This window comes from Pleurodeles waltl, chromosome 5 (assembly GCF_031143425.1).
Source record: "Pleurodeles waltl isolate 20211129_DDA chromosome 5, aPleWal1.hap1.20221129, whole genome shotgun sequence".
NCBI classification, from domain to species: domain Eukaryota; kingdom Metazoa; phylum Chordata; class Amphibia; order Caudata; family Salamandridae; genus Pleurodeles; species Pleurodeles waltl.
The window spans coordinates 618,410,088-618,435,888 of NC_090444.1; the positions used below are offsets into that span (position 1 = coordinate 618,410,088).

General features: G+C 42.8%; 1 protein-coding gene across 1 annotated transcript in view; it reads left to right on the forward strand.

The window, feature by feature from the left end:
• The window catches only part of PLD5 (phospholipase D family member 5), a 971,514-nt gene that overhangs the window by 629,572 nt on the left and 316,141 nt on the right, over positions 1-25,801 (forward strand). The window contains exon 6 of the mRNA XM_069236559.1: positions 722-919. Within this exon, the coding sequence (XP_069092660.1) occupies positions 722-919 (198 nt within the window). The remainder of the gene's footprint in view (positions 1-721; positions 920-25,801) is intronic.

Genomic DNA, 25,801 nt, shown 5'->3' on the forward strand with positions numbered 1-25,801 from the left:
TATGACAGTTTGGATCAAAAGTTTGAATGTGTGGGCATATTCACTACACTTCATGTGTGTTTCCTGATGGAATGACAGATGTTTTGTTAACACGTGATTTTCTTCAAAGGTGCTTATTTCACAACTATGCTCCAAGGTAGAATTGTAGAGGTTGGCCTTGCCATTGATCTAATTTTAATTTTAATTTTAAAGATTCGTGATTATACACAGACTAGGAGGTCTGTGGGCATTTACAAACATCTCACATTCCCATTTTCAGCATGGAAAAGCTCAGAAATGTACTGCGGCAAGGTTCCGGCATGATAAAAGTTTCAGAGTAGGAAGGGAATGGATCGCCCCCAATTTTGTTGGGGGTGCAAGGGAAGGGGTTTCATCATGAGAAAAACATTTTCCCTGTGCCAAAAAATAAAGAAAAAATATGCATTTTTACACAGCATTCTGAGATCTCTGGCTTGGAGAACACCATACAGAGAGAATTGTATCCTGAATGGCAATCAGATGGATTCTGCTTTGGAAACCAGAGTCAGACACAGCTTTCCATACAGATTTCAAAGATAATTTGTAGGTTTAGTAATCTGAACATATATTTTTTACTTTCCTTTAGAATAAGCCCATCAGAATAGGCCGATCATTCCATTTAGGCTTCAATTTAAAATATTCTATATGTGTTACTACATGTTAGTATGTGCCATTATAAAATTCTAAACTTTTAATTTTGCAGATGAAGGAACTTGGCGTCATTTTATACAACTGCAGCTGTCTGGTTCTGGATTTACAAAGAATATTTGCCTTATACAGCTCATTAAAATACAAAGACAACGTACCACAGACTTGGTCTCGAAGACTTTATGGCCTGTTTGGTACAGAAACTGCCTTGAAAGTGCAACTGAATGAAACCGAAGTAAATGTGTTTGTGTCGGTAAGTGAATTTGAGAAATTTATTTTGCATCTTACATTGTGTTTTAGATCAAATGAAGCACCGTTGTACTTTATACATCCATTTTTATTCATTGTTATTAACAAGGTATGTGATAAAGGTGATATTAATCATGTGAATTCCAGCTGTATGTGGTTGTACCTACACATTTTATGACAGAAGATATTTTGAAACAAAAATGATTATTACGCACACCAATGGCACCTGAGAACACGTGGGTGTCCATGGTGAGTGATCTGCTTTTCTTTGTTTTTTTGAAAGATAGGTGTAACTGTAAGAGGAATAACAGTGTACACATATATTTTTTGGAAAAAATAAGTTTGAAATATTGGAATGGAATAATCAAGACTAATTTAAAAAATGACGACTAGGACCAATAAAGAGGAAAATTGTGCAGTTGTTCTAATGACTTTGGTTTAGGAAAGATTGTTGCGCGTAAAGTCAGTCTGAAAACTGTTTATAGCCAGGAAAAACATACCTGAACATTTTTTTCTTTATTAATCAAACCTAATTTACAGAGGAGTCTTCATAATACCTGTCTCTTCTGGCCTAAAACGATAGTAAAACTGACTTAAGCTAATGAAAAGCATGTGTTAAAACAATCTGAACGATGTCTTCCCTGTCTTACTACACTCTTAAATTGTTTCAGGTATGAAACAATCCTTCATAAACCAAGTTCTAATTTTTGAGGCTGCACTTTTAGAGACACACATCAAAAGAAATAAATCTGTTGGTTCCTCAGCTGAAGCTCTAACATGGTACACTTGCTCCCTAAAATAAAAGACTTAGGGGCATATTTAAGGTAAGTGGTGCTGCACCAAGTGCAGCGCCACTTTCCTTGCGCCCATTAGCGTCCCCTTACTGCCACCATGGGTGCGCCATATCTAAGATACGGCGCTCCATGGCGCAGGGTAGGTGGCAATAGCATCATTTTTATTGACGCTATCGATGTACTCTGCAAGAATAGTGCCAAAATAGTGGTGCTACACCTGCAGAGTACATAGGGGCCCATCATAAATAATGGAAGCCCCCTTTTAACGCCTGCTCAGAGCAGGCGTTAAAAGTGCCATAAAAATTGATGCAAGGAAATCTGTTAGATTTAATTGTGCAATTGTTTTGCCTCCCCTAATGGGGGAACACCCCCTTTACATGCATTATACCTGGCTCAAGTATAATGTAGTGCAAAGGGTTACAAAGTGGCGCAATGCATGCATTGCACCACTTTGTAAATATGGCGCAAGAATTTTGGCCTCATTGGGCCACATTAGTGTAAAAAATATATATCGCTAACGTGGTACAAGGTGGAGGTAGGGGTTTATAAATATGCCCCTAAATATAGTTACAACACTATCTGGTCCTCAGTGAAGCTGATCTGGGTCATTGGGCAGAATTTATTAAACGTAGTATTTTGAGAAGGTCTATTTGATCAAAGCAACCAAGCAGTAAAGCAACTGAACGAAGGACAAACAATTCAACAAGTAAAGCAAAGCAAGACAGAGCAAACTAAATAGGAAAACCAAATTGAGCCAACTGATCAACCAGGCAGCCATCTACTATCTTTACAGTCATCAACTCTAAAAGAAATACAACATTTCTCAAAACAATAGGTAACAACAGCACCCAAAACGTATACAAGATTGAAGAATTCTGTCTTCAATCCTTCTCCTAGTGGAAGGAATGTGGTTAAAATGATACAATCAACACTCTTACAGCAAACAACACAGAAGCTAATTGTGACCCCCTTCTCCCCCTCAAAACAATTGGAGAACCCACTGTATTTGAAATAATGAATGAAGTCAGGTCCCTGAAGTACTTACTAACATTGAACTCAAATACATTACTATTGGTAGAAGGAAAACTAGACAACACAGAAAATAAATTAATGAAAACATATGCAGAATAGAACGTTTGGAATGCTTTCCCTCTAGAATGCGAAAACTTGATTCAGCAGTTCAAAAAATATGCTAAGCCCTGGAAGACCTAGAGAACAGAAACAGAAGAAATAATGTAAGAAAATATGGCATACCATAATTCAGATAAAAAGGAAATGCCATCTACTTTCTTACAAGCTTGCTTCCTAAACTACTTGAAATAGCACTCAACATTCAGCTTCAATCTGTCTCTCAACAAAACAAAACCAAGAGACTTGATTATCTACTCCCTAGAATACACCCAAGCTCCCATGATCCTAAATGCAGAATGAAGAAAGAAAATTACTTGGTGCAGCCAACCAATCCATATATCAGAAGACCTACCAAAAGCAGCCAAAGCTACAGAAAAGAAATGAGAGCGACAATGAAGCACCACAAGATTGGCTATGGTATAATCTGTCCTGGGCTTTACAAAGTAACACACAATGAAAGACCAAATATTTTCATTGAACCTCAAGGCCTGAAAAACATTTTTTTATTCAATTGGTTCAGCTACTCCTGATGACATGGACATTAATCACAGGTCTAATCTAATAATGAGAAAGGCCTGAGAAAAGCCATGAATCAAAGCAGACCCAAGACAGAGTCTGTACCAATGATTAACATTAAAGTACACTGCCAATCATTAATTTCCACACTTGGCTTGACCTAGCACACCTCTATAAGCTAGCCACTGACATTGCCTTAAATCAACAAACTAACTTCACTAAAGAACATCTTCTCATATTTAAGAAGAAATGGGTTGGAAATATCATCTGTGCATAAGCAAACTGAAGAAGATTGATACTGCAATCCTCTTTCACAAAAACATAAGTACCACTATTATCAAACTCTGAATCCAACAAAAGAGGTAGATCAGTGTCACCATACAAATTGGCAACCTACTAGGATTATATGCTCCTACTCCTGTAGAACTCAATTCTGGAAGGAAATACACCACCTAATTAGAGAAACTTGTCAACTAAAAGGTGTTGGGAACAGTAACACATATATCATGAGTAGAACATTCTCTAAAATTCCTCCTAATAAAATGGAAAAAGCTTTACAAATGTTGATTTAAAATGAATATTTGGTTGACGTATTGCATATTCCCAAACTAACAAAGCCAGAATATATACATTTTCTCCAAATTTTACAATTCTTTCATGAGACCCTAAAGAGATTTGAAAAACTAGAAAATAATTGCATTAAAAACAATAACCTGAGTAAATACAAAGAGCTCCTGAACATGAAAATTGAATAAAAAAAGAAATGTAGATACATTGTCCACCATAGTCTCCCCAGCGTCAAGTCAGTATTATAAAGGAGGGAATATGGGAGGGACGTTCTTGCTATCTATCTCTATGCATAGAAGGAAAGAAGCACACTTATAACCATTAAGGACTAGCAAGGAACCTTTGAATCCAAAGATAACAACATTGCCATAATCAGAACTCTATCACACATTATATGCCAGTGACAAAATAAACCTTACATTGTTAGATAAAGACGATCTCTTCAAAGAAATTCATAGCAACATTGACAAAATAAAGAAAAACGACTCCAGACCCTGACAGGCTTCCACCTGAATTTGTATAAGCATTTTTAGACACCTTATAGCCAAAGCTCCTAGACTTAATTAATTATTACATAAATCACTCAGCTCCATTTGGAACTTTCATAAAAGTCTCTATTACATTAATCCACAAGAACAAAAGTCCCACCAGATTCTAAAAACTACCATTCCATTTTCTTGATAAATGCTGATTGCAAAATGATGGCCAAAATTCTTGCCACCTGTTTAAAACCTATCTTGCCCTCATTTATTACAATCAGATCATACAGGCTGCATTAAGGGTAAATCCTCAACATCCTGTGCTAGACTACTTGTCAATATAATTTCACAAACCAAGATCAAAGCACCTGGTGAGGCATAGAAATGGATGCTGAGAAAGCTTTTGCCAGTGTAGAATGGCCATACTTCTTCAAAGTCTTGGAATGGCAAGCATTCCTCAAACTTTTATACTCTATATTCAAAGTCTCTATATCAACCAGCTTTCTGGACAAGAAAAGGTTGCTAATCTAGAGGCATCAGGCAAATCTGCCTCCACTCTTCCATTCCTTTATTGCTGCTCTCAAACCACTCATAACCAGATTAAGATATAATTAAAGCATTAATGGTATTACAATACAAGTCCATGAATACAAACTATCGGCATATGCTGAATACATATTATTAATTAAGGATGACCCAGAATGATCCATTCTTAACCTTTAAGAAGAAATAATCTCTTCTGCATGTTTATTAGGATACAAAATAAATCAGAATGAAACAGAAATTCAGTTTCTCTCTAAGATCGGGCTCAGAAGCCTCTTTGAGAATTGTGACTTTAAATGGTGTCCAATAAAGGTAACATACCTGGGGGTTCCCTTCACAAACCAAATAAACCAATGCATCAAACTCAACCATAACAAGGCCTAGAAGAAATCAAAAGCAAAACTTTGAACTTTTCCCCTCTTAATTAAGCTTGGAGTTGCTAACTCAATTCCATAAAGATGATGATTGCACCAAAGTATTATACATTCTGTTGGTTTCACCTATTTAGGATACCCCTAGCTTTCCTACAGAAGTAAATTACTCACCTTTTTCTTATGCAAAGATGGCAGACACAAAATCTCTCTTAGGAAGCTACACCTCCACAAGTGATAAAGAGGTGTAAACTTTCCAGATTTATTTACCTACAAGACGACCATCAATTAACCCAAGCCCAAACAGGATCTTTAAACCCAGACGACCCAGCCGCTCTTCCATGTTCAAACTAGAAGCATCACTTTTTAATCTAATTCCCCTCCCACTGTATTCTTCTACTTCCAATACCAAATGGTACTAGAAATGCCATTTACTGCTACAAAGAGTGGAACTAACTGTATCTAGCTCATTGTAGGTCAATGCAAGCATTCACATCTCCCATCCCCAACACTTTTTGCCCTCCTGGATAGAACACAGCATTTTTACAACTGTTCAACTGATGGTTAACAATGCCCCCACCCTGTTGACTACCTTTGAAAAGAAATACCACCTAAGAAGTCCAAAAAAAAATTCCAACAGAAAATTCCCTATATTGTTGGCGAAACCTACCCATCAATGAATTCCCAAAGCAACTCTCCTTGCAACAGATAACACCAGAAAATTTGATACAATTTCCATGAACATGTCAAAACTGGTGCCCTGGACTATGACCTCATCCTCCAACATTAACTGACACCCGACCCCCTATAGCGGAAGATAATAGGGAAAGAGCCATCTTTGTGCTAAATCAGCCTTCTAGATGCAAGCAATTATTTTCGTACTAGAGAAAGCTCTTTGAGTCCCTCATAAACTATTCGAAGCATGTCTAACTACAAGTGACAATTGCTGGTGCTACCAACACAGCAATTCCATCGTAGAACACATGCTCTTTTTCTGCCCTGATCTAACTTCCTTCGGGAACCATATATCCAAAGACATTGTGTTAAACCTGGCATCCTTATAGTGGTCTTACCCCAGACTTTTCGCCATTTTCCTCCTATTTTTCTGCAGTATCTTTATGTTTGCCTTAGGACTCTGGCCACCTTACCACTGCTAACCAGAGCTAAAGTGCATGTGCTGCTCCCCTGAACCTGGTAACACTGGTGTATCCCAAACTGGCATATTTAATTTACCCTTGTAAATTCCCTTGTAGAGTGGCATACTATATACCCAGGGCCTGGGAATTAAATATCACTAGTGGGCCTGCAATTGCAAAAAGAACAAGTGATGGACGGAATGCTGAACAATCTAAAACGTTCACCCCTAGTACAGAGATCTGGGTCTAAATCCATTGTTTTATTGCTACCCATGCCATTCCAGTTTGGACCCAGCCATATTCAAATCCGTCTTGATCCTGTTCCCTATGGAACCAGTCCAGCCCGAACGGCCAAGTCAGGTTTTCCCTGGACCATAAACAAGCATCCTGGGACTGGTTTCGGGGTAATACCCCTCATCAGCCAAGCTAGCTTGACTCCAGTGGGATGGGGAGCACGGGACCTACATCTGGGCATACGCTTCCCACTTAGGGCAATAATTGCAAAAAGAGCACGTGATGGATGGAATGCTGAACAATGTCAAACATTCACGCCAGTACAGAGATCTGGGTCGAAATCTATTGTTTTCTTGCTACCCATGCCATTCCAGTTTGGACCCAGCCATACACAAATCAGTCTTGACCCTGTTTCCCAGGGGAATAATCGAGCCCAAACTGCCAGGTCTTCCCTGGACAAGAAACAAGCATCCTGGGACTGGTTTCGAGGTATTACCCCTTATCAGCCAGGCTAGCTTGTCTCCAGTGGCATGGGGAGCATGGGACCCACATTTGGGTATACCCGTCCCACGTAGGGCAACAATTACAAAGAGAACAAGTGATGGTCAGAATGCTGGACAGTGTCCAAAGCCCACATAAAGGGACTGATTACCTCCCACTGATCAGAGCTCGGGCTGGGCTGAAAGGGGACCTGTGCACTTCATAGAAACCTTCTGCAGTCATGCCCCACATCAAATGCACTTTTTAGTAAACTACTGGGTCTCTCACCCCAAAAAGTCTGGTCACTTCTAGACCAAGAAAAACTTCTGCTGGAGTAAAGGCAGCTGCATTGAAAGGATTACCTCACTGCTGTGACTGACTGCTCCTAGGAGCCGCTGCCTTGCTTTGCTACTCTGTCCTGATGTCTGCTGACCTCTGCATGCCAAGAGGGACCGCAGATTGCCCCCAGAGTGACTCCAAGTGCATGCTGACTTGCCCCATATTCTTCTGAAGATCTCAGGGACAATAAAGACCTTGCCTCATCAGACTTCATCAACCTGGATCTACATCTCATTTTGCAAATCACTGTGCCTGCCCAGCGGATGTGGGGCTAACCACTCTTCCCTGCCAGTCTCTGGAGACACCCTGCTCTGCAGTAAGAGGCGGCCCGCTTCCCAGCCGTAGCACCTGCATCTCAATTCGCAGCACTCTCTATGGACTCGCATTTTTTAATTCTCCTGCAGCTCAGTGTGCTATGGTCCACTGTTCTCTGGGAAGCCTCCCTCTTGTCTTAGAGATTCCTTGGGGCACCACACTCTTTGCAGCACCAACCAACAGTTCGCAGTTGTGGTGGGCCCGGTGACGGACTGTCTCAAATGAACTCCCTGTTTTGCTTACTCCCGCAGCCCCTGCTATCTGTACAACACTGCACCTCATTGCACTTTGAAAGTGCACCCGAATGTACAATTCTGCCAGTTCCCCGTGGCCCTAGCCACATTTCTCCCTGCCACACTGGGAGAGAGACTTAATTGACATTGCAACATCCAACCGCTCTAGATGGAAAAGCATGACTGGACAAACTACTGTAAACTGTCTATAGGAAGCGCACTCCTATTTCAAAATACCTGCCTCGTTTGATCCACACAAGTGGCTATGTAGCACTTCATTTGAGTAATTAATTTAACTTATACTGGTTAGATCTTTTTATCATTGTGGTATTGATTTACCCAGATAAATACTGTGTGGGTTGCACAAATGTTTCACAAATTGCCTTCTAAGTTAAGCCTGCCTGCTCTGTGCCAAGCTACCAAAGGGTGGGCACTGGTTAATTTAGTTTGTGTATCTGTCTTGTCCTGACTAGGGTTGTAGTCTCTACTTGGACAGGGTGCATACGTCTGCCAACTATAGAATGGATTTCTAACACATTGGGGGTGATTCTGACCCCGGCGGTACTAGACCGCCGGGGCCAGGGTCGGCGGGAGCACCGCCAACAGGCTGGCGGTGCCCCGCAGGGCATTCTGACCGCGGCGGTTTGGCCGCGGTCAGAAGAGGAAAACCGGCGGTCTCCCGCCGGTTTTCCGCTGCCCTTCTGAATCCTCCATGGCGGCGCAGCCATGGGAATTCAGACACCCCATACCGCCATCCTGTTCCTGGCGGTTCGCCCGCCAGGAACAGGATGGCGGTATGGGGTGTCATGGGGCCCCTGGGGGCCCCTGCAGTGCCCATGCATGGGCACTGCAGGGGCCCCCGTAAGCGGGCCCCACTTTGAATTTCACTGTCTGCATTGCAGACAGTGAAATTCGCGACGGGTGCAACTGCACCCATCGCACCTTCCCACTCTGCCGGCTCCATTCGGAGCCGGCTTCCTCGTGGGAAGGGTGTTTCCCACTGTGCTGGCGGGCGGCCTTTTGGCGGTCGCCCGCCAGCCCAGTGGGAAACCCAGAATCACTGCAGCGGTCTAATGACCGCGGAGCGGTGTTCTGGAGGGGGGAACTCTGGCGGGCGGCCTCCGCCGCCTGTCAGAGTTAGAATGACCCCCATTGTCTCCATCATCTCACCTAACAATAGATGCCCATTTAAAATATTTTTCACATCTCTCTCCACCTACAAAGCTTCAAACAAGCTATAAAATAACATTCCTGACATTTTGATAGCTACAGTAATACAGCAAACCACAAGTCGATTGGGAAAAAACAAACCTCCTCTCTATTTGCAATTGTGAAGCACTGTAGCTGTATGCAGAAAGCTTGCTAAATCAGATCCCTAGCTCAAATACTTAGAAGACAATTAGATTCCAGTAATTAACATTTTATTCAAATAAATGTATATAGACTTTGATGATGATTGCACTCATAGATCTATACAGATACATTGTGCGAGATATAGCTCTATGAACTACCTTGATTTCCATGTTACCTCTTTGACAATATATCTGACTCTCACATTGACTCCTTTTAGTATGTTCCTGTTGATGAATGTGTCGCTTCAAAATAAATGCAAGTTATTCATCTGAAAAACATACATGTAATACAGGCTCCTCTCATTTCCCGCCCCCCTGGGACGGGTCACATTTTTTCTCTAGCCAATGGCTGGTGTAAATAGTTTTGTACAGTTGGAAGGGAAATGATTTGGTTGGAATGGAAGAGAAAGCCTTTCATCACTGTGAAAAGTATTTCCCCCCTATAGAAAAAGAATTGTGTTTGCACAAGGCATCCTATTCATACTATACAGAGTCCTCAATTTTGGAGAATGTCACACAGCAAATGGGAATGTCACATGACCCTTCCAGAAGTATACCTGGAAAACTGCAGCTGTTGAATCTCTCAAGGCTCAGTTCTGTAAACCCTTTTGCATTCCAGGAAGGAAGAAAAGAACATGCAGACTGATATGGCTGTTGTGAATCCAATTAAGGTTGCTTGGGTATGGGAGTTTAGCTTAGCTTAGGCTTGCAGGTTTGTGCCCTTTTACTTTCTGTTTTATTATTAATTTTAACAGTACTTGCAGTTCTTGTATTTTATAAGGAATATTTTTTTTATATAATTGGTTGCTATCTGTGAAAGCATTGTTATCATAAATGTTCATATTAGATTGTCGTTATGTCCCTTTGCTTCACGTTAGGCAAGAACAGAATGCGAACATGTCACACAATCTTACACTTAGGTACATACCCATTTCAGGATGTCTATACAGACAGTAAAATGGCCCTTATAAATACACAGAGACAGAGATAATTAGAGGGGTTCCACCCAGGATATTCCATCCATACTGCATGCTACTTTGCAGCAGACCTCAGCCTCTGTATCTCCACACCGCCAGATTTGGAGACTAGAGGCAGACCTTTCTCTAAGGTAACGGGTGTTGGGGCACTTCTCATGGACATGGCTTGGGCAGATTAGGTTTATCATGCTTGCTCCCTTTAGGGTAGACAATACACTTTAGGGAGGACTTTGTGTATTCATGTTTATCACAAAATGCTGTGATTGTTCATATTCACGTTGCTTATTCTCACAACCCTGAATTTGTCTTTTCATCATCCTAATCATTGCAGCTCATGTATTTTATTGTAGAATGCAGTCTTTTCAATAAATGTATTGAAAACTGTTCTGCATCTTCTTTCTTGTCTGTGTGTGTGCAGGAGACTCATTTCCAATGAGAGAAAAGGGTAAGAATTGTTGCACAGTAATTTCCCTGAGAGGATTTCAGAGGCCATGCGCTAGGCTGCAAGAAATCACCTTCATTGTTTCTGTTTTAGTGAGGTGCTGTTAGAAAGCCAGAAGGGTTGGCCGACAGCTGCCAACTGTTTTGGGAGTGACTTAGTCACCTACAATCAGAGGTTCTGCCACCCATAATCAAGCAGTCTTGTAGAGATACAAAGGTCCTTACGACATGGCAATCTCGACCCATGAAGACATGTTTCTGGTTTTAGTCACTGCTTTTTTAAATTTTATAAAGGCCCAGAAGCTTTCCCAACAATAACTTTTTTTTAAAACCATGAGAAGATAAAATAATTATTGGCAAAGCTAAAAGAGTGGCCACCAGTTACAGACCTATTGGTTTTTCCTATACTTAGATTTGACAACACTTTTGAGTTAAAATAAGGTTTACTAAAATGGTTTGCTATTTTTAATATTTATTTTTCATTTTCTAATTTTAATGTTTATTAATACATAGTTTAAATAAATATTTGCTTTGATATGTGTTTGTTGCCTTATAATTATTTGGTGGGTTGCAGGCTGGAATCATTTAAAAAATATATATTGCAATAAATTATAATCTAAAAACGATATATTATTTTAGGTTTTATAATTAACAATTATTTTCCATATTACAGATTGTGGGGTTTATAGTGGTGGAGAGGCTATTGTATTTCTTTTGGAGGTCAAATGTAATTATGAGGTATATTTTTCTAGGATTGTAGTTATTGGCCATTGTTTACTGGTAACATTATTTGATACATTTGTTTTTAATTTCAAATATGTCCAATAATTAAAAAAAGTTGTATTTATATACTTACAAAAATTCAATGTTTTTAAATATTTTAGTTTATGTATCTTGGCCCTTGCAATGTTTATTTTATGTTTTAATTATGGGTTAAGTGGTTTACTGGGAGAATGGGGGCTAGTGTTTTTGTGTTTATTTTATTTTAATAATTGTGTTTTTCATTTTAATTACAAAAATGAGGTATATATATTTAGGGGTGTTTTATTTTTATGTACTCTGGACTGTGGTTCATTTAATTTATTATGTAATAAATGTAGGTTGTTAAATTGAAAGCATTTTACATTTAGACCATAACAATATAAAGTAGATTTCAATTTAATATAGTTTAAAATGTAAATGATTGTTCATACACTATCGTTAGCGTGCTTAAAATTCAACACCTCTGTCTCCCTAGATTTCAGCACTTTTTGCAACATTAGTTGAACTTTAGCTAGAATACTAAATGTCCCCCCTTCCTCATTTATGCAATTTTCCCAGTTTTGTGAGACTGGAGTAAAAATAGTAAATATCACCCATTTTAATTTACACACTTTCTCCAATTATTCTTGGACTATAGACAGAATACTAAGGGGATGATTTTAGAAAAACGGTGCTGCACCAAGTACAGCGCCACTTTTCTTGCTCCTCTTACCCCCCCCATCGCCATCATGTGTGTGTCGTATTTAAAATATGGGGCACCATGGCGTAGGGTAGGAGGCAATCGCGTCAGAATTCCTAATGCTATTGACGTACTCTGCAAAAGTAGTGCCAAAAATTTGGCGCTACTCCTGCAGAGTACATAGGGGTCCATTGTATTCATTGACATGCCCCCTTTTAACTCCTGCTGAAATTTTTTAAAGAGATTTCCTTGCGCATTTTTCCGGCCCCTCTAATAGGGGAACACCCCCCTTGCATACATTATGCCTGGATCAGGCATAATGTGGCGCAAAGGATTACAAAGAGACGCAATGCATCCATTGTGCCACTCTGTAAATATGGAGTGTGTAAAAAGCCACTTTAGCCCCACCTTTGCGTTAAAAAAATTAGGCCCTAAATCTCACCCTTTTTCTTTATGCATACTAGCCTCTTTGACTTTGATTGTAGTTGGAACGGAAAATGAAATAGTAAACCTCTCCCACCCCATTATGTAAGCACCTTCTCTACTCTTTGTCAGTAGGACTGGCGTTAGAATAGAAAATCTTACCCATTTCATTAATGCACTTTGCCAACTTTGTCAACTTTTATTTGAATTGCAGTTGTATACCGATTTAGTAGATTAATAGTATTTCCCAACACCACCACGCTCTGGCACTAACACTACTTTCATTCCGTGTAGAAGAAAGTTTTTGGGCATGTCTTAGTGTAGCTTTAGCTTTACTTAATAACACTTCTAAGTGATGGACGTTATTACCAATGATGAGCCATTCAAGGAATTGCCTCATTGTAATGCATGCCCAAATTTCGATTTTAAAATGCTCCACCACAAACAACCTCCATCTGATTTTTAATAATAATGAATTAGAGCCCTAGTGACCGTTTTTTTTTTAGTAAGTATAGTACTCTTACAATATACTTGGGCATAAATGCTATCCACTAATGTGGAGGCAGATATCTCCACCTATACCTGCTCTATCTGTTTTCACACACTCTCCAGACAGAAGCTTTGTGTAAATGTGGGTGGTGGAAGGAGAAGTAGTTAGAACATGTGGACTATCCAGTACAAAATGAGGGGGGAAGGGATATTTTAAGGAGTGACACAGGGAGGCACATGCAAGTACAAAAACACACCTATAGAACTGTAATAGCTGCTATTCACCCACTACTGTTCACACTCCTCCAGTAGTTATAGAGGCCAAATAGCCTCAGATCTACTCCAGCCAGGCCTTGGAGTACACCACACACCACACATGCCCACCAATTGGTGCTGCAAATGAATCACTCCTATGCCAATGGAGGCAGGGAAGACCATTAAAAGCATGCAGGGAAACACAGAAGAAAATATTTAAAACTTATGAATTATATTTTATTTTTATTTTCAAATAAAAGCACTGGCACATCACAGTAACCATAGCTGGAAAGAGTAGGGTTCATCTGCAGCAACATGGCTTCATTCATTTTAAACATACTTTCTAAGGCAAGGATTGGGAATTCAACAAGCATGACTCCACTACATACATCACCAGGAGAAGCTCGGCACACCATCAATCAGTCACACATAAACCAGGTGAAGCTCACAACACCATCAACCAATCACCCACAACCTGCCATATAAGAAAGAAAGCCACAAACCAAAGATTATTTTCACCATTTCAATGAATTTATTTGTTATCTTGCCCCTTGTATTGAGCAACAACTACTTGAGGAGAGAGAGGACATACAGGCAGAGGATTAATAAGATGTCTGTGATGCCAAGGGCTGCTTCACTGATATATGTATTTCCACTCCTGAGTGCACACTTGCTTCATTTTCAGAAAGTCAGCTATTGCATGTCACTTGGTTGGTGAGGATTTTGTTAAAGTGGCTCCAAGGTAAGTTTACCTAACTCTCCATGGGACTTCATGTGCAACTGAGGAATGGCATCACAAAGAAATACACTCATAACGTCATCTCATCACAATATTCACCTATAAACTAATGTTAATTAGATGCATTTATAGAATGTCTACAGCATTCTCAAGTTAACCACATTATAATCCCATTTAACAAAACGGTATGTCTCTGTTGCAGGGGATGACTGACGTGCTCTCTCTCTTCATCTCCTCACTCACATCCAACTTCCAACCACTCTGTCCTAACTGAAGTACAGTGGACACACATGCAAACAGAAACCATAATTGAGTGCATGTTTGGCATGTGTTCATGCTACAGAAGTCACATGGGGAGTGTTTGAATGTGCCCAACATGTAGTTTGCAAAATCATCATAGTCTGTTCTGTGTTGCAGAACACTGCCATGCAGCAGGGCTTAGATGTAGACCTTAGTTCTGATCTACAGTCCCATCCAGTTTCCTAGGATGGATCACAGAACAGAGGTCAGTGTCTGCAGGCATGTATCCAACTAGAGCATAACATTTCACCAGAGTTGCTAATTTGGTTGCTGCATCACTTTGGTTAAATCGTGTTGAGCCAATAATGATGGACTATGGCACTTTTCACTCATACCATCCTAAGACACCACTGTTGCACCACAATGCTATCCCAAACAAACTTGCAATTGTAAATGTACTATGCAACTATAAATACTCCTCTCATTCACTTATTTATCCAAATATTTAATTTTACTAATACATACATCATTCAGCCATACTTGTAATCTCACTTCAGATCAGTGAACCCCTTATGTAGTGGCTAATAACACATAACATGTGTAGGAGTACACCCACGTCTCATAAATTACACATTTGTCAGTTTCAAAAATGTGTGAATGCAAAATGGTTTCTAGTGCCGATAGGATGCCCTTCGGAAGACCATACACAATATTCTGCCAACTACGACAAACATGATGTTATATATAGGAACAGAAAGTAGGCCATTTCTGGGCCACCCAATGACCATTACGAAAGTCCTCATTCATTTGATTGCATCTTTTGTTCAGGAAACCCCTGAGATTATTGAGGAAAGAGAAATGTGAGTCTCTATTTTCTCCCAGGAGGAACTAAAGGTCACAGGGAAGAGGGTCCTCCAAAAATGTTCTCAGTAGTGCAGTGTACCAGGTACCAAGCTGAATAATGTTGCAGGCATGGTAGTTTGGCAAAGCATCAATAAGCACTCCAATACTGTGGATGTTCACACCTGAAGTGCCATTGAGTGCCGCAAGCTCTGAGAGGACAAACTGCTACAGGTCTACTCCTACCCCATTTGCAGCTGCTCAGGCTCTCACTCTCTGTACAGGAGGGTTCTAAAAAAGGCTTCTTCAACCCTACATGCTGACCAGGAGGCAAACAAGTTGCAGCAGAGTGGTAAGTCATTCCACATAAAAAATCATTTTATCAATGCATTGAATGTTCAGTACTGTCATATCTCATGTTTCATGTGACTTATCACATTGACATTGATGGCATTGCATGTTGCCTTCTAATATATGTAGTTGAGCATATACTGTCACTACAGTTTTTTACATTTCTCCAAAAAATATATATTATGAGCTGCTGTGTCATATGTTTGCATAAAGGCATTTGGTAATAATAATATATGTCTTAGTTTTATAAGAATGAGTAGGGCGCCATTGTAATACAGCCTTGTTTTCATAACGAGTGACTTTATATTGAAAACTCCACATAACACCTGTGGCCATATTAGACACATGTCAGACAAGTGATTGTAGACAGAGTGCAGGACACGTCCTACTGTTCGCCATCATGAGGAAAAGCAAGGGTGATATTGTTTGATTCAAGGAATTACGTGTGCTAAGGTGATTAATCTGCATGTAGATCATGGACAAAGTTTTATGTTTGAAGAGAAAGTGACAGGTGCTTCAGCTGCACCGTTGTTGGCTATAGCCATTCAATGGTGAAAATGGCAAGTGGGAAGATGAACCTTGCATGGGACAGAGAAGGGAGGTAGATGACAATGTCACTCTTCATAAACACTAATGAAGAAATGTTTATTTTAATGTACAGAAAGCTGTGGATGTATAGACTCATTAGTTATTTTACAATGTTCCTTTTCTGCAGGTAGGCAGTTTGGAGGCTGAGAAGAATGGGACTAAGGATTAAGGTCATCAAGGGCCTCCGCAACTACATGGGCCCTGGAGGACACCATTACAAAAGGCGAGGGTAGAGAGGGTGCCAGAAGGCTGTGCGTGCCTGACTGGAGAGTGGCTAGATCACAATCATAGTGACACCTGGTGGAGGTTGTGTGTGAAGATTACCAAGAAGGTTTTTGAACTGGACAACACACGCTAGGAGTCTAACAACAACACTTATCCTGGCCCAGAAGTAGAAACATCCATGGTGTCCCAGGAAAAGGCCCCTTTTTCATGAGGGCCGGGGGCAATCCCTATCAGGCATGCTTGCAGGACACACCCTTACCAGAGAATTGTGAGTGCATCCTAAACAAACAACATATGAATGGTCCCTCAGGAGGAAGTATGAGCCTAGAATTCCACAGTAATCAACGTACATAAGATAATTTATCAAATTAATTTATTTATAACAAAGATAATCCTCTTTTAAGTCAAACATCCAATCTGAATTGAAATGGTATGCAATCAAAGGTGCTCTAAAAAGTGATACGGCACAGTGAAAATGATAAAGAGAGATAATGGTTCACAGGTTCTATGTACAGTGCAGACATAACCAAATGGCTGGTATAAACATACAAGTAAAATGGATCACACTAGTCCAGTATATCAAATTCTTGACGTTTCAACCCATATAGCAACTTAGATAAGGGTCATCATCACAAAGGTAATATGTAGGAGACATCTACTATGGTAAGTGGCCACCACTGTTGAATTACCGTAGTGAGAGCATGTGGCCCTTGTAGCAGTGGCATGAACAAACCTCCAATGTCCTGTAATCACTTGCACGTTCTACTGGAGTGAAGACCCAAAGTCTCATTCCCTTCAAGGAATATGTCACAAGGTTCCTAGCACAAGCTATTGGGAACTGCATTCCCCGAAAAGCCGGACATCTTGAAGCTTCAAATGCACCTAAGGTCTCCCATTTAGGATACTGCATGCCTGCCTCTCTCTCAGAAATCGTCCATAGTCTTACTTACCAGCAGCCGCTGGTTTCAGTGCGGTGTGCTCCTCTTCAGTGATCATTCAGAGGTTTGGGGGTTCTGGGGATACCATGCTTTCCACTGGGAGAAGGTCTGTCATGAAGTGACAGAACTTCCTGAGTGCAATCCATCATGGCCGTCATCCCAATAACTTCAATGAAGGTGGCCCAGCCCAAGATGTGGGGAATTTCTTTTTTATTTCAGGCTCCTTCCAGGTCATTTTTCCCCATGTAAGCCATCTGAATTTTCTATTTGGCGAGTCACATTGCTCCCAGATGTTTCTGTTCTGGCGTTTTTGTTTTGTTCTTGTCCTTCGATCCTAATATTATGTGCTGCTGTAGTAGTGGGTGAATTCAGGAGATCTTTCCTCCTGGCAGTTTCCTTAGAGGGCAAGTTCCAGCTTCATATTTCCTTCACTGGCTGGCAAGGTGGCTTCTGGAGACAATCATCCATGGCTCAAATCTAGAACCTTCAGCCCCAGATGGCTCACTTTGCGTCCAGCTCTTGAAAACTCCCTTCACCAATTGAAGAGGCTTCCAAACCATCAGGACCACCAGCTGCACCAAGTGCTACCCCTCTTTCAAATTCATACCCTCAAGATCAGCTGGTAGGGTCACATTTGGCCCTGAGGCCCCTGAGCCTTCATGTATAATCCCAAACGCACCCCCTCATTATGGCGAAATGACAGTTTTACTGGAGATCATTAGCAGGTGATTTCTGGTCAGCAGGATCTCTGTAGGGGCAGTCAAGAAGTGGTATCAGCAATGAAAATTCCCAAAAGTTGCAGGCTGACTAGAATACAGAGCTTTGCTGCCTCCTATCCAGCAACCATTTTGCCTCAACTAGATGTGCCTGCTGTTTGTGTGTCTCTTAGTATGTCTTCACTCTCTGCTCCTCAACCTATACCAGGGTTTTGTTTACATCAGGAGCTGTCCATACCTGCTATCCCACCCCCAATGCTTGCACCCGAGAAAAATATATAGGTAGTACTCATGTCAGAATTAAAACATGGCTAGAAATGTAAACCCTCAAGTCAAAGCATCAGATCTGACAGAGCATGCGGGTTGGTGGACTGACTTTAGGTTTATATAGGACTTTCGACATTTCCTTTGGAATTCTAATTGTTTTAGGGATATTTGAACACTGTTTTGGACTAGTTGAAAGGACAACGGGTTTCTTTTTAGTCTGACTTTTGAGATAATTTTAGCTGTCTTGCCATTCTATTGGTTTCTCAAAATATTCATACATAACATACACACATATCGGGGCTTTTGTATACTCTCTTCATCCATTGGTCTCTGCTCATCTATTGGTCTGTTCAACTGTCATTCACATTTTGCTACCGCCCACCACAGCATACAGCATGGGACACTATGTCAGCCTACTTCAGTCATTGGCACTCCTCAGTTTAAGTGACTACATTTTGCTTTTGCTTTAAAAGCAGACACTTTTATGTAAGAAATTTGAGTCACTCAATATAAATGTTGTTCAGTTGACTTTGCCATGACATACAAGTTACTAGATTTCTGCAGTGAGTTGAGGCTTTTGAAAGGCTTACTGTAGAAAAAGAAAACACTTCCTTTCATTTCACCCCAGAAGCTGATCCTGCCTTTCAGTGTGTGATGCCAGCCAGAGCATACACATTGTTTTCATTAGTGATGCTTTTCTTACAAATTGTCATATTGTTAAGTAAGTTGCTTTTCAACTTCTGAATTTTAGAACATGAATAATTTTGTCACATATTTTGTGAGGCGTGGTGCACAGCAATATTTCTGTCCTTTATATAAATATGCCATATTATGTGGTGCTGTGGCATTGTGAAGTGCAGGTGCTAAATTCCCCTTTAGACAGGTTATTTCCTTTCCCACAAACATGCGACCAGTGCTTAACTTGAGCTGGTGGTTTCTGGTGCTTGGCACCAACAGTTACTTGTCAACACCGACTCTTATGAGAGCTGCCACAGGGTGGCACTGTTTGTGTAATTTAGAGATGAGCAGAACTACAGTTGTTTATTAATTCAATGTACATGAAAAAACAATACCTCTTGCCCAAGCCATTCTTCTAGCTTTTGGGGCCTGGAATAGTCAGAACTGTCACACTTGTAGGAGTGTGAATGTTATGACTTATGCTAGTACTGTCATTGGCAGCACTGGCATTGGCTATGGGTAGTGCAAGCCTCGGTGGCCTCCTGACGAGGGCCTTGGCACTTATTATTATTATTTTTTTACAAATTAAGCACTGCATATGACACTGCTGTGGGCTGTAATCTGTTTGGTTACCAGCGGAGAAAAGTAAACATAAAGGTTTGCCTCTTGTTCTCTGGAAGCATGACACTATTTAGACTTCTTTTCACCATCTGGGTTTTTGTGGGCGGTGGCCCAGGGCCTGACTCCTAATCGTGGGTCAAACAGCTAAAGATTTGTGCACATTCCCGAAAACAATTCACAGCATAGCGTTTTTGTTTATTATTTTGAAACAATCATGTACGTATGTGCACGCGCTATTCTGTTTCTTATCTGGGAAAATTCAGCAGAACGATGGAGTGGGACACCAATCGGAATCATTCTCTGTCTATGGGTTTTAGTAGGAAGAGGAATTTTCCTGGTGCTAAGATCTGAAAGATCTGCTAGGGAAAGTGTACTCTCTTGACTTTGGGAATATAAAGCATTACGTTTAATTCCGAGTTACACACATCTTTAATCTGTGATCCTGATATTTCATTTAACATATTTGTGTAGCCCCACGCTTAGTCATCCTGCATCCTTGCCTGGAGACCTCTGTTGTTAGTGTGCTATGTAAATACAAAATACAAAGATTGTTAAATTTATACAATTTGATAAATTTTTTGTTGTTATGTAGAGCAATTTTAGTTCCAAGGGCAAAGAATTCTCTAGCCAAGAGCTGTGAATGTCTATGTGCATGTATGTGAGTAAACCTATCGGAATATGTGTGAGCGAGTATCTGCGTGTCTAAGACATGCATGACGTTGTTTCATACATCTGGGCTGCACTTTCTCGACAAAGCCAATCCTCCTGAATACATTGGCAGCCCTTTTCAACCCAAGCGTGACTGGGTGATTGTTGTGTTACTTTTTTGTCCTAACGTGTTGACGTGTCAGGTGGGACGCACGCGCCATATACAGCCTGCTGGCTGCAGAACCACTTCTAAAGATGTAATTTCAGTCTGGAACATGCTAGGACACAGAGTTGTCTTAAGCAGTGAGTAAAGTGGGCAATGGCCATGGCCCTACTTTTCAAGAACTCCTTGGAAAAGTCATTGGGGCACTCTGTCTACCCATCACTGACCATATCTCTACTTCTATATCCCCTTTGTCCTCCTTCTCTCCTTCTACTCCAACACTTTTCCTACCACACCGACCTCCCTGGATCTCACTGCTGCTTTTGTCCTTGTTCGAAGTGTTTCTCCTCCATCTACTTCAACTTTCTCTCATCTCTCTCTTTATTTCATGTCTTGTATCTCTCTCTGTACCACGCATCTGCTGACCTGTATCTCCCTCTAATCACTACTCTCTGGACCCTTCCCTTTAGCTCGTCACTCTCTATTTCACTGCTCTCTCAAGCTCATTTCTTCCTCAATTTCACATCTCTCACTATTTCATTGTTACCCAACCTCTTTCTCTCTGTTGCTGCCAATCCTACCAGCTTACTTCACTATTTGTTCAACTCTACAAATACCCCTTTTGCTGTACCGCTTTTCTCACTACAGTACTCTCTCTCCACCTCTCCTTCTCTAGCATTACCTTATCTCTATATATATTTCCTGCATAACTCTCTGTACCTTTCTCTAGTTCAGTCCACCCTCTTTACCTCTCCTCTCTCTACCTCCGTCCTTGTGTACCCCTTTCTACCCTAAACTCTGACTGCATCTTTTTCGTTACCTCGCCTTCTCTCTCTATCAGTCTCACTTCTTTCTACCTCAACTGCCTCTCTACTTTACTTTTCTTCTTCACCTCACCCTTCTTTCTACTCTCTTGCTATCACACCTGTTTGTGTCTGCCTCTCTCTTCCTCAATATCTCTTAGTTCTCCCTTGTGTCTCTCCCTCAGCTCCTTCTCTACCTCCCTCATCATTCCAGTTTACTCCTCTCGCTATACTGCTCTCTTTATCTCTCAATCCTTCTCCTAGCTCCTGCTCCTTTCTATGTCTCTTACTCAACATATCAGGAGGTCACTGTCTAACAACAGAGCGTATACATAGAATTAGGAGAGGAGGGTCAAGGCAGAGGAACAGAATTAAGGAGAAAATTCTGATTTCACGTGATGGAATGATGAGTGTTAGAAATGGGGTTTTTGGTTGGCAGTTAGGTTGCCCTCTGTCCAAGCAAGAACCCTCACTCTAGTCAGGGTAATTCACACACAATCCAAAATCAGCCTGTGCTCACCCTCCGGTAGCTTGGCACGAGCAGTCAGGCTTAACTTAGAAGGCAATGTGTAAAGCATTTGTGCAATAAATCATACAACACCATAGCATAACACCACAAAAATACACCACACAGTATTTAGAAAAATATATAATATTTATCTGGGTATCTTCAGGTCAAAACGATCAAAGATGCAATATGAATTTGTAAAGATATCACTGAAAAGTGATATAAAGTGTCTTAAGTCTTTAGAAAGTAAACAGAGTCTCTTTCAAACACAATGTACCTGGTTTCTGGTGGAAAATCTCCTCAGAGGGCCACAAAGGAAGAGGTGCGTGGAAAAAGGGTGTGTGCGTCGATTTCTCCCCAGCACACACGGACTCGCGTCGTTATTTTCCACGCGGGGAAGTCGGGCGTCGTTTTCCGGCGCACGGACAGTCTCTTTCTGTGGGTCGCGGGGATTACCAGATGTCCCGGGTCTGTGCGTGGATTTTCCTGCTTGTTTTCCGGCTGCGCGTCGTTCTGCGGGGCTGCGCGTCAAAGTTTTGATCTCACGGCAGGCGTTGCGTCGATTTCTCCTGCGGAGTCGGGCGGCGTTGTCCTTGCGAGGCCGTGCGTCAAAGTTTTGATCTCACGGCAGGCGTCGCGTCGATTTCTCCCGGGAAGTCGGGCGGCATTGTCCTTGCGAGGCCGTGCGTCAAAGTTTCGGTCGTCCCGAAGGCGTCGCATTGATCAGCGTCGGTGTGCGGCGTTTTTCTTGCCGCGGAACAAGCTGTGCGTCGAAAAGTTCGGCGCACGGAGCGTCCAAGAGGAAGAGTGAAGTCTTTTTGGTCCTGAGACTTCAGGGAACAGGAGGCAAGCTCTATCCAAGCCCTTGGAGAGCACTTTTACAGCCAGGCAAGAGTTCAGCAAGGCAGCAGGTCAACAGCAAGGCAGCAGTCCTTTGTAGAAAAGCAGACAGGAGTCCTTTGAGCAGCCAGACAGTTCTTCTTGGCAGGATGTAGTTTCTGGTTCAGGTTTCTTCTCCAGCACGTGTCTGATGAGGTAGGGCAGAGGCCCTGTTTTATACTAAGTTGTGCCTTTGAAGTGGGGGTGACTTCAAAGAGTCTCTAAGAAATGCACCAAGTTCCCTTTCAGCTCAATCCTGTCTGCCAGAGTCCCAGTAGGGGGTGTGGCAGTCCTTTGTGTGAGGGCAGGCCCTCCACCCTCCCAGCCCAGGAAGACCCATTCAAAATGCAGATGTATGCAAGTGAGGCTGAGTACCCTGTGTTTGGGGTGTGTCTGAGTGAATGCACAAGGAGCTGTCAACTAAACCTAGCCAGACATGGATTGAAGGGCACAACAAGATTTTAGTGCAAAGAAATGCTCACTTTCTAAAAGTGGCATTTCTAGAATAGTAATATTAAATCCGACTTCACCAGTCAGCAGGATTTTGTATTACCATTCTGGCCATACTAAATATGACCTTCCTGCTCCTTTCAGATCAGCAGCTGCCACTTCAACAGTGTATGAGGGCAGCCCCAATGTTAGCCTATGAAAGGAGCAGGCCTCACAGTAGTGTAAAAACGAATTTAGGAGTTTCACACTACCAGGACATATAACTACACAGGTACATGTCCTGCCTTTTACCTACACAGCACCCTGCTCTAGGGGTTACCTAGGGCACACATTAGAGATGACTTATGTGTAGTAAAAGGGGAGTTCTAGGCTTGGCAAGTACTTTTAAATGCCAAGTCGAAGTGGCAGTGAAACTGCACACACAGGCCTTGCAATGGCAGGCCTGAGACAGGGTTAAGGGGCTACTGAGGTGGGTGGCACAACCAGTGCTGCAGGCCCACTAGTAGCATTTAATCTACCTGCCCTAGGCACATGTAGTGCACTCTACCAGGGACTTACAAGTAAATTAAATAGTCAATCATGGATAAACCAATCAGTAGTACAATTTACCCAGAGAGCATATGCAGTTTAGCACTGGTTAGCAGTGGTAAAGTGCCCAGAGGTCAAAAGCCAACAACAACAGGTCAGAAAAAATAGGAGGAAGGAGGCAAAAAGTTTGGGGATGTCCCTGTCAAAAAGCCAGGTCCAACATGACCCCCTACCAGCCTAAAGCCAGGGGAGAACAATCACTATCCTGATGTACTTCCTTGTTTGAGGCGACAGAACAAGGACCCAGGCCCACAACAGCAGGGGCATGCTCCAGTTCTTCGCCTTCCTGACTCCAATTGGATCACTCTGTCCATACTCTCAGGGCCCACTAAGCCAACCCATGGGGAACCTTTCTCCTTACCTGCGGATCCCATCTGTGCAGCACCTAACCTTACTTTGTTCACAGATGTATCCCAGGAGCAGGATAGTACCACCATGACCAACACAGTGGTGTTGCCCACTCTACCCCTGGGGTGTGACACTTGTCCCCTCCCCAGGGATAACTCTGTCCACCCGGACAGCAAGCCACAGTGATTACTGACAGCTGCCAGGGATGAGAGCCAGGCCCCAGGCCTCTCAAAGCTCTCCAACCACTGTGGCTGTGGAGAGTGGGGGGCGGTAGCCCCAGGTGCTGGGCACCCTTTAACCACTCTCCCTTCCACCAGGTCAGGGATGACAGCCTGAACCTGGTCCTCCCCTCTGGGGCTTTGTACCCTCCCTCCTGGAGCGGTACCCCCAGAGTCCAACATGGTCAGGGTGCTTACAGAAGTCACCCTGTACCATTCCTCCACCAGTGCAGGGCTGTTAACCTGCAACTGGCCCTCCAACCTGGGGCCTGTACCTTCAGGTTGGACTAGGGCCCGGGGTGAGGCTTCCCTCCCCCTGCCCTCCCTTCCGGGGTCCAGCACCCTCCAACTAGGAGTGGCCTCCTCAGAAGACAACATGGTAGGGGCACTGTTATCAGTAGCCCCTCCCTCCAGGTCCGGGGGGACACCCTGAACCTGGTCTTCCAGCCCAGGGTCTGTACACTCAGACTGGATCACTGCCTGGCAAACCAGGACTTCCTGGGAGGCACACCTACCCCCCACCAGGTCAGAGTTTAACCTCTGCACCTGACCATTCAACTCAGAGTCACCACCCTGAAGTTGAACAATTGCCTGGCACGCCAGGACTTCCTGGAAGGCACACTGACCCTCCACCAGGTCAGAGTTTAACCTCTGAACTTGGCCGTTCAACTCAGAGTCACCACCCTGAAGTTGAACAATTGCCTGGCACGCCAGGACTTCCTGGAGGGCACACTGACCCTCCACCAGGTCAGAGTTTAACCTCTGCACTGGGCCATTCAACTCAGAGTCACCACCCTGAAGTTGAACAATTGCCTGGCGCACCAGGACTTTCTGGGAGGCACACCTACCTCCCACCAGGTCAGAGTTTAACCTCTGAGCCTGGTTCCCCAACCCAGGGTCACCACCCTGAGGTTGGGCAATTGCCTGGCACGCCAGGACTTTCTGGGGGGCACACCTACCCCCCACCAGGTCAGAGTTTAACCTCTGAACCTGGTCATCCAACCCAGAGTCAACACCCTGAGGTTGGACAATTACCTGGCACAGCAGGGCTTCTTGGGAGGCACACCTACCTCCCACCAGGTCAGAGTTTAACCTCGGAACCTGGGTATCCAACCCAGAGTCACCACCCTGAGGTTGAACAATTGCCTGGCATGCCAGGGCTTTCTGGGGGGCACACCTACCCCCCACCAGGTCAGAGTTTAACCTCTGAACCCGGTTATCCAACCCAGAGTCAGCACCCTGAGGTTGAACAATTGCCTGGCACGCCAGGACTTTCTGGGGGGCACACCTACCCCCCCTTTAACCTCTGAACCCGGTTATCCAACCCAGAGTCAGCACTCTGAGGTTGGACCACTGCCTGGTACACCAGGACTTCCTGGGAGGCACACCTACCTCCCACCAGGTCAGAGTTTAACCTCTGAGCCTGGTTCCCCAACCCAGGGTCACCACCCTGAGATTGGGCAATTGCAGGCACGCCAGGACTTTCTGGGGGGCACACCTACCCCCCACCAGGTCAGAGTTTAACCTCTGAACCTGGTCATCCAACCCAGAGTCAACACCCT